We start from the raw sequence: 17,718 nt of genomic DNA on the forward strand, positions 1-17,718 counted from the left end.
AGTACAAACATGAGATTTAAACCAAGTCTTGTGACACAGCACTTCTGGAGGACAGAAGCCACCCGAGAGAGTGGCCTCGCATGAATATATGCACTAAAATTTACAGTATAAAAACTTAGAGTAACCGAGCGGGGTGGCGTAGTGGTTAGACACTGGACTCGCATTCGGGAGGACGACGGTTCAATCCCGCGTCCGGCCATCCTGATTTAGGTTTTCCGTGATTTCCCTAAATCGCTCCAGGCAAATGCCGGGATGGTTCCTTTCAAAGGGCACGGCCGACTTCCTTCCCCATCCTTCCCTAATCCGATGAGACCGAGGACCTCGCTGTCTGGTCTCTTTCCCCAAAACCAACCAACCAACCAACTTAAAGTAAGTCAGTAAAAATTACTTTACAGAGTAAAATACGTAGGTACACAGCTATTAAAATCCATAACTGTGGGTACTAGATACACAAACACACAAGAAATTTAAGAATTTAGATTAAAATGCAGACAGAAGGTAAAACTAAGTCACTTCTAATTATTATAAGCTTGGTACAAGTGATACAAATGCTTGGCTCTGATGTGCTGCTGACGATGTGGAAGATGCTGCCTATCTTCTCTCAGTCACTACTGGATGTGACCTGAAGTCATATTTAAAGGCTCCCTATATCATGATGTGGCTCACCAACACATTGGACAAATAGGACCTCTTGCCAGCTCACTGCTGTTTTCACTGACAATGGTAATCTGGGTTAGTGCAGAACTGCAATTCATTACTGAAGCCAGTGTGATGCCATTATAAGCTGTTCAAGCTTCCTGGTCATGATACCACACCAAGTGCAGCAATTTCTGTTGTGATGGTAACAGCAGCCTACACAGGGGATGGTAATTCCTGGGTCCAGCCTACTAGTCTATGACCAATAGAATACAATGATGCAGAATATTGGAGGGAGTGTATTTCTTGTTCTCTGATGACAGGTAACTCATATTCCCATGAAGTGCAACATCAGGGCACTGTCACAATCCCACAAATCCAGAAATTTAATGATTTCAACAGCTGGCCCAATGGAGACCCTCAATGTAGCCTCTTTCAATCCCCTCAGGTACAGATAATTCTGTCTCACACGCCTACACTGCGTCTCTGTCATCACTTAGCATCTGATCCTCTTCTTGCCCCGTGTACATCCTACCAAGCCTGGTAACAAAGCTAACCATGAACAACACTAAAGTACTTTGGTGTCTATTCTACCTATCACAGAGAATTACAGCTCTAATCACTTGCATACCTGCCAATGGTGTATGCTTGTAGGAAGCTGCATTGACATTCAACCATGTCTTCTAGTGTTTCACTCTTTTGTCAAACAGTGTATTAAAATTAAATGCAGTAAATTTTCCAAAAGGTAATGAGTAATTGCATTGGGCACAAATTTAATTTTTTGTGACCATCAAGAATCAGTTCTCAGTGTGACTTATATTATTTTGCAGTTGTAAAATGTGATCTTGCATTTTAATGTGTATTGTTGATTGAATTTATCTAATTGGTTCTATTCTAATAATGCTGTTAATGATCTTCATGGAGGTTGTCAACAAAAACAGTTGTATGCTCAAGAAAATAATATGCAGTGAGAATAAAACAAGGAAAACATTTGAATCAACAGTTGTTACAAATAGCAAATATGATTACAATCTTCTTTTTAACGTTTGGTGGACAGGAGGTATTAACAACAGAAAGCTTAGCTTGAAAAATGCATCAGTGTGGGATCCATAACTATTATGCAGACTTAGCAGTCTAAAAGGGAAGTAATGTATCCCCATTGGGTCACTAAACTGATTGTAAGGAAGGAAAGTTAGTGTCTTGGATGATTTAGACCTGACCACTCCTTGTGGAGTTAAGAAAACTGGAAGTAGGTGACCTGAAAACTGATGGGTGACCTTAGAACTAATTGGCAATAATGACCCAAGTATTAGGACCCACTTAAAATATTACAAAATACTTCAGGATCTCTGAGTTTTAATTTACATAATTGTCTAAATGTTCATTTAAAATGAGAAAGGAAGGTCAAAATCTTGAATTTGTGACACTCTTGTTTGCAGGTGATTGGTTAGTTACTTTAATATGTAAATTTGGCAACTAAATCACCATTACTATATGTTATCAATAAGAAAGTGATTGTATCAGTGTTGTAAGTCCACTCCGTGACTGTTAACAGAGGAGCATGTCAGATGACTGCAACACCCAATAGGAAGAATAAGACACAGACAATAAATTCATTTTCTCATGACCCAATATAATATTCTTGTAGTTTATTAGTATTCCATAGTATATGATTTTGTTGAATTAGAGAGGCCAGTACTAATTGTATTGCTCCAAATCTGAAAGGTACTATTTGTATCTCAGCGTTATATACACAATTAACATCTTATTGACAAGTTACATTTATAAAAAAAAAACTCAACAACTATTTAGATTATTGCTTCTTTAGGGAAGAGGGAATGAAAATAAATATTTTTCAGGATAAAAAGACCCGTCACACTGCATCTAAAGCGACATAGTGTAACTAGACTACTTCCTGGATTAAACAATATTGCAACAAGCAGCTACTAATGTATAAAAATTAAATATATTTTCATGCATGTCCTTACTTTGTAGTGTCATTTTCAAGGGTGTAAAAATAATATAAATACATAGGGCTTCTCTTTAAAATAAAAGACAATGACAAGTGATTTTTTATTTATATACACTGACATACAAAATCTGTTTAAATACAATATCATCTTCTGCACCACACAACATGCACGCATGGGCACATGTGCATGAGTGCATGCGGGTGTGTGCACACACTCACACACACTGACACACACACGCACATGCACACATCCACACGCACATGCACAAAGGTATATAATAGCTTTACAGATTAACTTATACAGAATACAAAGTAATGTAATTGCTACTGATATAGATCATGCTACTGGCTTTTCTATAACAAAAAGCATAGCATATCAAAAGATACTGAAAAATGCAATACCAGTGCTAATATGTCATATATAATCTGTAACACTGCCACAGAATTTTGACAAATGGCAATTCTTCATTGAATAGCGTTAAATTAATACAATGTTAAATGATGAAGAGCTGACTACTAAATCAAGAACCATAATGTATGCATCTCCAAAACACTTCCATAAATGACAAAGCTTGTTATTATAGTGACTGAATGTATAATAGTGTACTTTGCAGTTGGTATCACATATGGTTACAGACAGAAAACCTTACATTAATTCAAAACATAACACAAATTGTCACTGAAAATAAATTACTGGCGAGAAGTATTATACAATGAATGAATTGACTGTTTGCCTTGCAGGCAAGGTATGATCATAATGGCTTATACTATCATAGAGAACTATGAATGAATGTGGTGGATACTTTAAAATATTAAACCAACTTTTTTACAAAAGACAGATCATTAAAAGATGAGTATGGTCTTACTATATGTCAATACACAGTCAGAAGCAATGACGTATGATCATTTACATTTCCCACTAGATAGGTAAATAATAAATTTGCCACATAACTTTGTGTGACAGTTAGACATATGATTTGCAAAGTTGCAAGCATAAGTTTACAAATGAGCATTAAGTAGGAACTCACTACACAGTCAAACAAGCCTTCTTTCATGGGTTCAGTGAATACATTCCACATTTCTTTCTATGTACAACAGTGAAAAATATAATTAAAGGTACAACAGCTGCAAGTACTGCACCTAAGACAATTGCTATTATAGTAGCAGCAGTCAGGTAACTTGATTGTGGCTGGTAACAGTTGATATCTGTAATGAAATCAAACAAAAATTACTAGTAAATATTGTATATTTAATAAAAACAACATAGCTCTTTGAACTAAATTTTATTTTGTAGCTAAGGGAATATGTACACTTATAGCTGAAAGAATCTGTATTGAAATATTAGATCAGATAACATTTTCTCCTGAATGAGATCATTTAACTGATACTATTTGTTTTCCTATGCCACTGATATCCAGTAGTTAATTATGTATATTACCAATACCATTTTATTACCAATTCTATGTAATTTACTAGCCATGGCTGGACAAATAGCATCAAGATTACAATAGTATTACCGTAATAAAATGAATACAATATGGCAATTTAAACTGTGATACTAATATGGATACTACAAAACATAACAAAGTTAGGAACTAAATTACAATACACATTACAATAATAACACAACTATAAAATCAATACTAGAAAATAGCGTAATTAAAGAGCATAGTTGCTGTTGTAGTCAAGGCACTAAGTTGCAGCTCTGGTAGATACTGGTCTATTAACAGAGAAGATTTCTTCAGTGCTGAACAAAAGTTGGTCTTTTAATTTACACAGAATTTTAGTTCTAAATTGCTCCATTGGTTATGGCTCAGTATCCTTAGGTAACGCATTAAATAATTTTAGGGGTCACCATTGTGAAGCTGTTTTTTGTCTTTGTTAATAAACATCTTGGCCTGTCTTTCCTGTCTTTACTGTGAGTGTTGTGTTGATGAACTTCATTCCTCTTTCTGTAGATCTCATGATTTATCTTAGTGTGAACGAGGCAGTTGAATACAAAGGAATATTTTAATTAAAGTTCCAGTTTCAAAACACTGTAAAAGTGAACCACTGCCTAAAATGATGTCAAATTTGAGTGGAATAATATTGAAGAAGGAGAAAATGTTATGAATAAAAGTTTCCCCACTAAGTAGCAGAATATGCGAAATAAAAGACCCAGGGTACACAATTATAACTCAGTTTCCATCTGAGATGCTTGGCATGACTGTCTCAATGCAGGATCACATGCTGCTGGTAATGGAGGTGGACAATGAATGGCCATCTGATAGCAGTGGACTGACAAATCCCATGTCCCTCTCCAAGGATATATCGATACACAGAAGTGCAGAATATGGACAGTGGAAAATCCACTCACATGTCAACCATTACCTCTTCATTCTGCATGGGGAACTGTGTGGTGTGGTTGGCAGCATGATAGCTTTTTATTGTAGGGCCATATTTTATAGAGGAGATGTGTCCTATGCATCCTGTTACCTGAACCATCACTGGTAAATGCTATAAGAGCCTTTTGCGCATCATCATGCCAAGCCTTCAACAGCATGGATGTATGTGTAGGATCATTTTTATGCAAAATGGTGCTTCTCCACACTTTGCACAGCCAGTGAAGTGGCTGCTGCAGAGGCATATTGGAAAAGCTAGCATTATCGTCCAGATCACCTGATCTCAATCCTTGTGACTTCTGGCTGTGATGTTATCTAAAAGATGGTGCATTCAGTGCTCTCGTTACAAACTTAGCTAAACCGAAGGCATGCAACACATTCCGAATGTGACTCGTGAGACATTCCAGTCTGTTGTGGAACATACAGTTTCTCAATTTCAAGTTGTGGCAGAAAACAGTGGACAGCATGCTGAACATGTCGTGAAACAGTCTTAGGACAATTAAAAACTGATTTTGTTATCATTTTTTATGTGCCTTTTGCCTCAGGACAATTAAAAACCAATGTAATTGTTGCTTGTTACGTGGTCTTTGTCATCAGGACAATTAAAAACTAATGTCATTTTTGTGTCCTCTGGGTCATTTTACCTGAATCATCACTGGTAAATGTTATAAGAGCCTTTTGTGCATCGGCATTCCAACCCTTTGACAGTATGGAGGTACGAGGTTTTGGCCTCAGGAGAATTAAAAACTGATTTTGACCATCTGATGTGGTATGACCTCGCCATGCTGGATGAGCTTACCTAACTAACAGTGCCACAACCGTTGAATGCCAAACTTGTGCAGTCATGCACATCACACAGTTCCGTTGGTTTAAATGAGCAACTCACATCATAGTCATCATTTTGCAATTCATCTGTCATTTGTAGCTGAACCCATTTACATTATGTCATTTACAGAACCATCTAGTGGGAAATCTTCGTTACATATTTTTGTTTTCATAATGTTTCTGCCTTTGTCAACAACATACCATTCAAATTTGACAACATTCTGAACAGCAGTTCTTTTTAATGGTGCATTGAAACTTGAACTTTAATTATAATCAACCCGTATATTGACTGAAAGCAAACACATCTCCTAACCCAGAAAAAATTGTTTTTTGTTTTACAATGGTTAGTTTTTTTGCTTTAGGCAATGATTTTCATAAATTTTGTTTGCAATAAAGGTACATTCTTGCTGCCTGCAGAACAGCTCCACACTAAGAGCCCTATAACTGATGTGGCTGTAGAAGATTGCAAAGTACACTGCTAGTGGGTGCTGTTCTGTTATTATACTTGTTTGTATCCTCTAGAGGTATGGGATCCTTGAAAGTTTTGAAAATACATGTTTAGTGTGCTGTTACTATGTTATATGGTATCAATGAAAAGCTCAGAAGTTTAAAAGCTGCTGTGTCATCCAGTGCTCAAGTACCACTGAGGCTGTCTATCATCCTCTGCTTTTAGTCGTCATTAATTTTCATACCGTCATGATAAATCATTTACCACACTAAATAGGAGTTCTGCTCTTTGAACAGCCTGAATGACATTCTCTCCTTTTGCGAATGAGATTGTATCATCCACTAACTGCAAGATCTGCCCATTGGAGCCTATCTTGTTAACAAAAATTGGGAACAACAGGGACCCTATCACTGTTCCTGTAGGACACCGTATTGTACCCTCTTTTCATATGAGTCTGCTCCTTGCATGATAAAATCTGTTGTCTGTTATTCAGATAGGATTCAAGAGTTTGTAGAATAGCTCATCCAAAACCATATGAATGTAGCCTGCCAAGGAGGGCGTCTTTGGTATACAGTTGACTGCCTTACTAAGATCATGAAGTATTTGTGCTGTAAACTCATTGCCTTCAGAATGCTGACTTGTATTTGTCACTAAGTCAAGTACTCCTGCTGTCATTGACCTGTACTTCTGAAAGCTGTGCTGCATATCCTAAAAAGGTTATTTCCTTCAAAGTAACTTAATAATTGATCTTTCATTATGGACTCCATCACCTTACTGTGTACTGGTATCATAGATATGGCTCTGTAGCTTGACACTGATTGTCTTTTTTGTAAACCATTACTGTGAGTGCTACTTTTAGGAAGTATGGAAATAACTGCAGTACATCCTATTCTTAATGGCAATATCTTTAGCTGCTCTGACCTTATCATTTAGTATTTGGACAATCCATTTTATTTTAGATAGTGTAGAGGTATACCACCTCTTTACTTTGACAATTTTCTATGTGCATTTCAATTTGGAAACTCGATATCTCTTGCTCTGAGATTCTAGTGGAAAATTTTTATCAAATTTGACTTTAAGGGTCTGGAACAAATTGTTCCCTTCCTTACATGTTTTGTGCCAACAATGAGGGAGATTCTGGTACTCATACAGATATAGTAACAGAACAAGTCTAGTTCTTATACCACTCCAGGTATTAATATAATTTTTTCCTCTATTTGATCTCACTTTGTTGAGAGCACATATACAATAACAATATAAAATAATCATACAAAATTTTAGTATAATTAATGATTTGTGAAATCTGATGTGTATTAACTGTACTGTGCATTTTTGTAATTTTTCTTCTACACCTGATTATTCAGTTAGTTATTTTTCAATATCTTTCTTTATAAACAAATGGTAAATGATGTAACAGAGCAAGGTGGATCTATACCAATTGTTCTTATATCACTCCAGACATTAAAATAATTTTTTATCCTTTATTTTACCTCCTTTAACAAAATGAAAGCACATATACACTACTTACTTGTATTCAAAATTTCAGTAACCTAGAAAGTTCCATTCTTATGGAGTGATTATTTACAAAGTTAGGTACCATAGTTTGTAGCCCAGATTTTTCTGATTCCAAAAGTGCCTGCTGTCACTAAAGTCAATTGTTAGTTTATTAATTATTCAATTTAGAAAATTATATTCTCTTGAAACGTTTTGGCAGGCTTTGGGAATCTCTACATTAATACGAAGGCACTCTGAAAAGTAATGCCCCCAAATTTTTATGGGAAAAATCTTATGGCATTTTAAATAAAACAGACAATGGTAACATTCTACATCTTCATTCTTCACGTCTACACATTTATTTCTTAGTAAAATCATCCTGGCGATGAAATTTCTCAACATAATCATCTTGGAAATGAATGCCTCTCTCTCAAACAGAGACCAGTTTGTTGATACTGTCACTGTAGAATGTTGACAGAGCCACAATGCTGCCTCTGCTTGCACTGCTTCACCACTGTGTAAGTGAAGTCCTACAAGGTGTTCTTTAAGATTTGGAAACAGAAGAAAACTGGATGGAGCCAGGTTGGGACTGTATGGAGGATGATCGATGACTGTGAACCCAAGGCACTGGACTTTGCACATGTTGCCAGGTGTGTGTAGGCTGACATTGTCATGCTGAAGGAGGGGATGCTCCATGTTTGGATGAACTCTTCAAATTTGAAACTCAATTATAGCAGGCTGTTTCTCATGCACCAACATAGTTACGTTACACACCACCACGTTACATGCTACGATTCAGAGCCCTCTAGTGGTGGAGAGCTGCAAATATGGGTAAGACATATGTAAAGATGTAGAATGTTGATAATATTTGAAAATTTTGGAGGCATTACTTCTCAGCATGCCCTCATAGAAATCATCATCGTAAAGTAGTAGCTATTATTTTTGCTATTCTTCCAGTTACACAGCATATAATTAAAGAAATTTTCTTCTTTGTCCATTGTATCATCATCTCCTCTAATTTTACTATGTTTTATGTTAATATTAAAAAGGCAATTGCTCTGTAATTCAACATTTTATGATTTCTAATAATACACCCATTAATAAATAAATGTGACACACAGTGCCACAGTCAATCCATGTAGATGTCATGTTATAAGACTATGATTGGATATCATAATGTCAAAAACATGAAGTGAACTGGCAAACTACACAGTTACTATATGAGACGTTCTGTATTTAGCCACCAACATGTCTATTTTGTGACTGAATGGTGAAAACTATTGTCTTATTCTGCCACCCAAAAACTTTGTGATATCATGTTAGTGAATGTAGTTTGTTTACCTGACTGAGGGCTCAGACTCTTATTTGTGATAGAGCTGATCATAAAACAATTGTTGATATTAAAAAATATGAAGGGATCAGAAATTAATTACTACAGCACGGTGTACATTATTTGCCATATATCCATCAGATCCTTCAACATCTGTAAGACATCCATCATTGTAAGACTAACAAGGGAATGGTCAGACTTCTCATGCCGAAACATGTATTGCTTTCTTTTAGCACTGTTATTTAACTGTGCAAAAGGTCCGTATGCAAAATTGTAGCTGCTGACATGAACTGGAAGTCACCTAAAAAAAATCACGAACATGGCTGTGTTTCCTGCTTGGCGCTTGCAGTGACGGCTGGCCACCCCTGGAAATGGCGAGTCGCGAGCGTTGTGCGCATGGTCGGGAAGTGCGGCCGTCTAATCGCGGCGTTCACTAAAGAGGAATATCGCTGCACGGTTTTGGTGGAAAGGGGAAACGAATATTCGTTTCTGTGGCATGCACGTCCTTTTAATTTCTTGTACGTATTTCGAAACATACCGTCCTGAAATTGGTTAGCGATGTGAAAGATGTTCTGTACATGTTCATCTATACTCCACAAGCCACTTTACGGTGAACATTCAATCTGCCCTCACAGGTGATGGCGAACCCTGTAAATGTTTTGCTGCTTGCCATGGAGATATACCACACACGTCAAATGGAGCAATCAACAGAAAACACGCCTGAAGACTATGTGTTGTGCGACATGGTTGTTAAACTTCTAGACAAGCATGTAAATGGCGCAGACATGTGGCTAGAAACAACTGAACCATTCGATATTGCAGACTGTGAATCTACAGACGGCGAAGACACCGACGAAAGTTGCACTCATGAAGACTCTTCGAGTGATAGTGCCACGTACCATCATCAATTATCTCCGAAAGTAACACCAGCAACTACAATTACCTTACCAGACAAAGAAAAAGCGTTGACGTATTGGTTGAACGAATGTGGTCAGAAACGCCTACGTGTCAGTACTGATCAAAATAAGTATCGCTTTGTCCGTTCTGAACGTGAATTGTATAGATGGAAAAAGGAAGTCGCTGGACGACGTAAGAGCAGACTGAAAATTGCGACGGAGATAAATGCGCGACTTTTTGAGCTATTTACCAATGCCAGACAACAGTCATTTAGTGTCAGCGATACAACTTTGCGTGATTGGGCGTTAGAGATTGCCAACGCGATAGGCACTAAAGAATTTACAGCTTCTCAAAGTTGGATTAGTCGCTTCAAAAGATCACATAAAATTGTGGTAAGAAAAATAACAAAATTTGTATGGAGAAACAGGTCGGAAAATGCAGTGACACAAATCGAAATGATAGAAGCTTTTCTTACGAATTCAAAAAATAAGACCGCTAGTTTTAGTGAATCATACGTGTACAATGCAGATCAGTCAGGTTTTCAAAACGAAATGCGTGCGAAAAGAACACTGTCATTCAAAGGGGAAAAACATATTGAGGCGATTGCGCAGTCCACGACTGCACTCACCCATTCATACACTATAATGCCCATAATTTGTCTGGATGGTTCATTGCTGCCTAAACTACATGTGTGTCTTCAAGAACCAACTGGGCGTTTTGGACCACGTGTCAAGAGAACAATGTTCTATGCAAACAATCTTGTGATAGATGCATCGAAGTCTGGAAAAATGGAAAATGAAATCGTTACACTTTCCATGCGTCATGCTTTTCTTCCGTTCTGCGGGAACACATCTCTTCTCCTTCTAGATTCGTGGTCAGGTCATAAAAGGTCTCATTAATCAAAAACTGTATTTCGAGCCCACCCTGACAAAGAAGTAGAGATACTTCAGATTCCACCCGGCACGACGAACGTAATTCAACCTTTAGATAGAGAATTTTTCCGTCAGTGGAAGGCATTTTACAGAAAACTAACAGAGAAAATTATTGTGTGCAGATCGCTGCAATTTCCTGTCTATCACCGTGACAATATTCTCAAGCTGCAATCAGTAGTACATTATCAATTTTCCTCCCCACGGTTGTAAAATTTGATTAAATATGCGTGGCACTCCTCGAAATATACTGATACTAGGCCTGATTCATTCCTAACACCAACCCAGTTTTGTCTACGGACATCTAACAATGTCTGTGATTCGCAGGGCTGTCATATGTCGTCTTTGCTTGTATGTTCTTGGTGCACAAAAAACCTATGTTTTGAACATTGCATCAATATTTCGCATTTTTGCGGTAATTATAAGAAATAAAACTTGGACGTGTTCTAAACCGTATATTTATTTGTGTCTATTTCATAGCTACTTGGAAAGAATGTTGTAGATAACATATCAGCCATATTTGTCAACGAATGTTTAATTATCATACGATCGCTTTCACTGAGGGAATCAGCTCTCTCACTGCTGTGGCAAGAGAGCGGCGCGTAGCTAACGTCACATTGTCCCTAGATGGCGTTGGTATAACGTAGCGAGAGAGGTCAGGGTTGTACAAGAGGCAGTTATAAGCGCGGAAACCATGCAACAATAATGTATTACTTCATAAAATTGTTTACAGACTTCCAGGTCATGTCAGCAGCTAAAATTCTGCATACAGACTTCTTGCAATGTTAACTCACAGTGGTAAAAAAGGCAACACAGGTTTCGACATGACACGTCTGACCATTCCCTTGTAAGAATCCGATATAGTTGAGCAAATTTCCTAACTCACTGATCTTCCTGCCAGCTTCGTGTGTCATACCTTTTCTCTCTCCATGTACTGGAAACATATAACTCTCATAAACAAGGGTGTCTTGACAGTGTATGTTAATATAGCATGAAGTTGTATAAATAATGCTACGGCACATTTCCATTTCACCGTACTTTGTCATCTACTTCTTTATTAATTTCTTCTTTTTTTTAACTTTTAATAAGTTTGTCCTACTCTTTCTCCTCGCTGGTGTTGAGATGTATATTCTCTACTAGCCTCCGTTTTCTGCTCAAGACTTTCATTTGTTGAACATCTTAATAACTGACTTGTTTGGTTTCTATATTTGCCTGCAGCGAATGTACCTAGCATTTCATTTTGAATTATTTTGCTGTCAGATATGTATATTACGAGCATCTTTTAAGGTAAAATTGGCTTTTAATGGATTTTAATCTAAGTCCTTATCTGCTCATGTTTTACATTTTCTACAAATGACCATTTATGATAACATGGAGTGGCTAACTTAAGGAAAACTGATACAAAAGAAAGATAAATTTTACTGTGTACCAGTTAATTTTGTAAAAAGTCCTCTGATCAATATAGCAATTCAGTTTTTGTTTACAGTTCATATGAATCAGGTATAAAACTGTTATTTAACATGATTTTTGGTTTCTAATAGAAATAATTGTCATTATTTCAAATTGCTATATTCAGTCTAAGCACTGCTGTTAGTTAATTTTTAATTTACAATAGACATAATTGTAATTTTTCATATTGTTATATTAAGTGTAGGCTCTGATGTTAGTTTTCTACATGATCAACATTTTCACACACGACAAGAAACTTAAGTGTCATTCTACTGCAGTTATGTTTATGTTGTTTCCATGTGTGAAGTTTATGTCTACTCATTTTATGTCTCATTGTTTAGCAATGGGCAAAATGAACTGTGTGTTTAAAGTTAACCTGCATAGGAATACAAATTTTTGAAACTGTATAATGACAGTAATGATGAAGATGTTTATTGTCCACTATGAACTGGAGAATTTTGTGTTGCACATAAAGGAAGGTTAATATTGAAGAGAATGCCAAAAGAACAACCAAACTGAGAAGTGCTGTTAATGAAGACATTAGAGAGTTTTTGTTATGTCAAATATGGGAATAACAGTGATCTGGAGCATGCTGCTAAAGAAGCTACATTTTCGTACCACACTGCTAGACCTGAGAACAATTTCAAAACAGCAAACTGAATAACTGAACTGGTTAAAAAGTTATTTGACACAAAATTTTCTATCTGCTGGAACCAAAACTGAGACAGTTATTGCTGATGTTATTTCACCATTTATGTTTGATAGTGTGTTGTGTTCTTTGGCAAACATCGAATATGTAACAGTAACAATAGGTAGCTAAAATAGAAGTGAAGAAAAACTTTTTCCAGTTGTTACATGATATTTTAGACTGGAAGAGGGAATTCAAATTAAATTTTTAAATTATGATTAAGTGTGAGATGAAATTGCTCAAAGTTTGACTTGGTATCTGTGAAAAGATACAAACTTGGAAAAAAATTGATTTGTTATACTGATGTTTTGAATTAACAGAGTTTAATGTTTCAATAAACTGTTCAGATTTCTAAGTAATTTCAAAAATATGTCCTGGGTTGAATCCAAAAAAATATGGTACAGCCAGCATCAACTGGCAGAACCAGCCACTACTATAAATTGTGCTATCAACAAACTATGGTTAGTGCTAATCTGCTCAAACCGATAGTTATGGGAACTACTGGCACTACTATATCTATATATTAAAAGAAAAGTAGCTACTTTGAAAAAAAGCCAGTGCTCCTTCACTGCTGCTGTTTATATCTACTACTTCATATGAAGCATTTATGTAACTTCACTTATTTCATGTGTCAACGTTCAGATGTCTATAAACCAGATAAGTTAAAATCATGCTTACTGTTATGGTTACTTTTCAACTATTATTTATATCCCTGAGTCCAGATACTCTGATAAATTATAGAAAGTGTGACAAATAAGGTACAATACTCTTTCACTTTGTTTTTGAATAGTACAGTTTATAATAACGTATTGTGATCATTTCATAGCTTCTGTGACTGCTAATAACTAGACACCAGTGCCTAAGAGCTTTAATTTGTACGATAAAGCACTGAAGATGATCATTATGTGTTTGAAAATTGATTTTGCTGTTAATAAAGCATCAAAATTATGGCCAATGCTGCCCTTCCTTCTAATTTTATTGATCATATGGTTGTTGTGCACATAGCACTCTATGGAGTCGCCAATCAATGCAATAAAAATGATGACATGAGAAATTTTTATGCTTCATTTTCTGTAACAACAATGGTCAAACACATTAACCTTAATTTAATTAACTATATCAAAACAGATATTGATTCTTTGTTAATTACAGAGGTTGTAACGAATTTAATGGAAATAAAATATAATTTGCAGTAAGCTTGATTAAAAGCAAGTGTTTTAATTTGGAAATATTATTTTTTCCTTTAACTTTATAATGCAATGTAATTAACACATGGTTTAAGATTATTTACTTTTAAAAAATCAGTCACTACAATGATTAGAAATTTTGCAGTGTTCCTTATTAGGAAATGGTGATGAATCACCTTAGGAATCAGTAAGGAATATGTATCTCAGAGTTATACTAAGCAATCAATTTCTTTGAAATAAATTTAAATTACAGATGGACTTTAAGTGTTACAACTACCTAGGATGACAACACTGACAAAATTTCTTAAGTTGTTTGGGGATCCTTTCTGAATATTTTGGTATTAGTGGCCCGTGGTGTTTTGGGAATTTTACGTGGACAACTAGTGCACTCTTATCTTCCACAGAAGGATCTTGGTGGTGGTGGTTAGTGTTTAACGTCCCGTCGACAACGAGGTCATTAGAGACGGAGCGCAAGCTCGGGTTAGGGAAGGATTGGGAAGGAAATCGGCCGTGCCCTTTCAAAGGAACCATCCCGGCATTTGCCTGAAACGATTTAGGAAAATCACGGAAAACCTAAATCAGGATGGCTGGAGACGGGATTGAACCGTCGTCCTCCCGAATGCGAGTCCAGTGTGCTAACCACTGCGCCACCTCGCTCGGTACAGAAGGATCTTCCCTGAGCTTCCATTTGTTATCTTAGCATGAGATGCAGTATTCAGAATAAAACAAACTAAATGGTTGTTATGTAGATGACTGCAAATGTTCGACCACACAACAGCAAGGTACATAACATACTTCTTTTACAAAATACATTGCCTAGCAGAAAGAGTTACGTATCCAGAAATCATGGACAGATGTCAATGAAACTTTGTACTTGTACACACGATCAGTGGGTATGTAAATGATTAGAATTGCACATCTCTGTGACAGGTAAAAGCGTCACCAGAGTGCCTTAGTAATGTTTGTTTTTAGTGTTGTTACCAAGCCTGGTAGGCTATAGATGAAATGTGAATAGCATCAGATGTTGAGTGATCTCTGTGAAGGACTTCGAGATGATGTGTACTTGTGTGAGACAGCATTATAAGCAACTGACAGAATTTGAAAGGGGCTTACTGTACATCTCCATTTGGCTGATTAGTCAAATTGTGCAGTATCAAGGTTTGTGAACCATTCAGAGGTGACAATGGCCCAGTGTTGGACTGCATGGAAAGGTGAAGCCAGCCATATACATCATCAAGGTCGTGGTTGACCATTTCTGACCATTACAAGGGAGAGTCACCATATTGTGTACTGTGAACATTGTAACCCCTTCACATTTGTGCCTGCCATTCAAGAATGAGTAATGGACTCCCTGCAGTATTCTGTATCATCTCATACCATTGGTCACAGACTAGTAGCAACCAAATTATGCCCCGTACATAAGCTGCCACACCACATCACAAACAACTGCATTTGGAGAGGTACCTTGACTGGGACATAAACACTCTGCAAATTTCCATACAGTGCATGGTGGAGAGTACCTTACACCACTATTGGTCATTTTCTTTCCCGTTCTGCTTGCAAATTGTGTGAAGGAAAACTTATTGTCTACATGCCTCTGTTATCTTATCTTCATCATCTTTACACAAAATGTACGTTGGCAGCAGTAGAATCATTTTGCAGTCAGCTTCAAATGCCAATTCTCTAAATTTTCTCAATGATGTCCCACAAAATGAATATTGTCTTCCCTCCAGGGATTCCCCTTTGGGTTCATGAAACATATCTGTAACACTCACATGATGATGAAATTTACCAATAATAAATGTATCAGCAAGCTTCTGAACTGCTTCAATGTCTTATTTTAATCCACACCAATGGGGATCCCAAACACTTGAGAAGTAGTGACGAATAGGTTGCACTAGTATCCTATATGCAGTCTCCTTTACAGGTGAACCACACTTCCCTAAAACTTTCCAAATAAACTAAAGTTGACCATTCACCTTCCCTATTACTGACCTGACGTGATTGTTCCATTTCACATCAGTTTGCAACGTTATGTCTAGATATTTTATCGATGTCACTTTGTCAAGCACACTACTAATGCTGTATTTGAACATTGTGGGATCATTTTCCCTACTTATCTTCATTAACTTACATTTCTCTACATTTAGAGCAAGCACCCATCCATCATACCAACTACAAATTTTGTCTAAGTCATCTTGTATCCTCCTACAGTCAGTCAACTTCAACATCTTCTCATATACCACAGCATCATCAGCAAACAGCTGCAGATTGCTGGTCACCATGATCACCAGATGCAAAAGTAATATTATTTATATATACTGATGTGAAATATTTATATTCGTTATCTGAGTTTTTGTAGCAAATTAAGTATAAGAAATTATATTGTAATTGACTACATCCATACAATGTATATTATTAACAGATGAATAAAGAGATTGAATTGAATTGAGTTCATGTATATAGAGAATAAGAGTAGTTCTATCACACTTCCCTGGGGAAATCCTGATGGTACTCTGAGCCACTCAAATATCTGGGGACCTAGTTCACATGCTCTTACCTTCATTAACAGTTCGCAGTGGGGCATCATGTCAAACACTTTCCAGAAATATAGGAATATGAAATCTGCCTGTTGCTCTGACACCATTGTGAGTGGAGCTGTTGGGTATGACTTGAGGGAAATCTGGTGGCATAATGGTATGTCATGGGCATCTTGCATCTTCATGTGTTACCTCTCATGCAACAGTACCCAGGTGTCATTTTTAACAGGAAAATACTTCTCCACACTTTTACATATCTCTATGATGTTGAGGTACTTCTGTGACCAGCAATATCTCTAGATCTGTCCCCAACAGAACAAGTGTTGGACCGGTTTGGACACAAACTCTGTCCCAGTGCCAGCACCCAGGATATCAAGGATTTGTTACAACAGTTATGAGCTGGCATGCCTCAGGAGAGGTTACAACAGTTTTGTGAGGCCCTTCATAACCAAATCAGAAAATGTATCCAGTCCAGAGGGAGTGAAGCTTCATACTAATAAGTGGCCTTCATACTGCCAAGTTCTTTATAAATTTGACTCAAGTCTGTAATCACTGAAATAACATCATAAACCCTCTCAAGCCACGACATTTCATTTTGTTTCCTCCTCCCCCTCTTGGTGCTTCACTTTTTTGTCAGCCAGTGTAGATAGTTACAACTATGGCAGGGACTCAAAAGACAATGTATGACTTACCACCAAAGCCCAAATACATAACATATGCAGCATTGGACATAAACTAGAACTTTCACCACATCACATGAATTCCAACTATGATTTAAAGTGTCATACTGATTTATTTTAAGAGGATAAATTGCATATATGACCTATATCACAAAAATAGAATTTCTATAGTACATTCTGGCAGGTTACCCCTTACTGTGTGATGTAAATTGTTAATTTGCATGAGCTGAGCTATAAGAAAAGCTGGGAGCTTACTGAAACT

General features: G+C 36.7%; 1 protein-coding gene across 1 annotated transcript in view; it reads right to left on the minus strand.

Annotated features, from left to right (window-relative positions):
• Positions 1-3,659: 3,659 nt before the first annotated feature.
• The window catches only part of LOC124556320 (mucin-22-like), a 54,732-nt gene continuing 40,673 nt past the window's right edge, over positions 3,660-17,718 (minus strand). The window contains exon 7 of the mRNA XM_047130292.1: positions 3,660-3,814. Within this exon, the coding sequence (XP_046986248.1) occupies positions 3,660-3,814 (155 nt within the window). The remainder of the gene's footprint in view (positions 3,815-17,718) is intronic.

The sequence above is a fragment of the Schistocerca americana genome, chromosome X (genome assembly GCF_021461395.2).
Source record: "Schistocerca americana isolate TAMUIC-IGC-003095 chromosome X, iqSchAmer2.1, whole genome shotgun sequence".
Taxonomy (NCBI): Eukaryota; Metazoa; Arthropoda; class Insecta; order Orthoptera; family Acrididae; genus Schistocerca; species Schistocerca americana.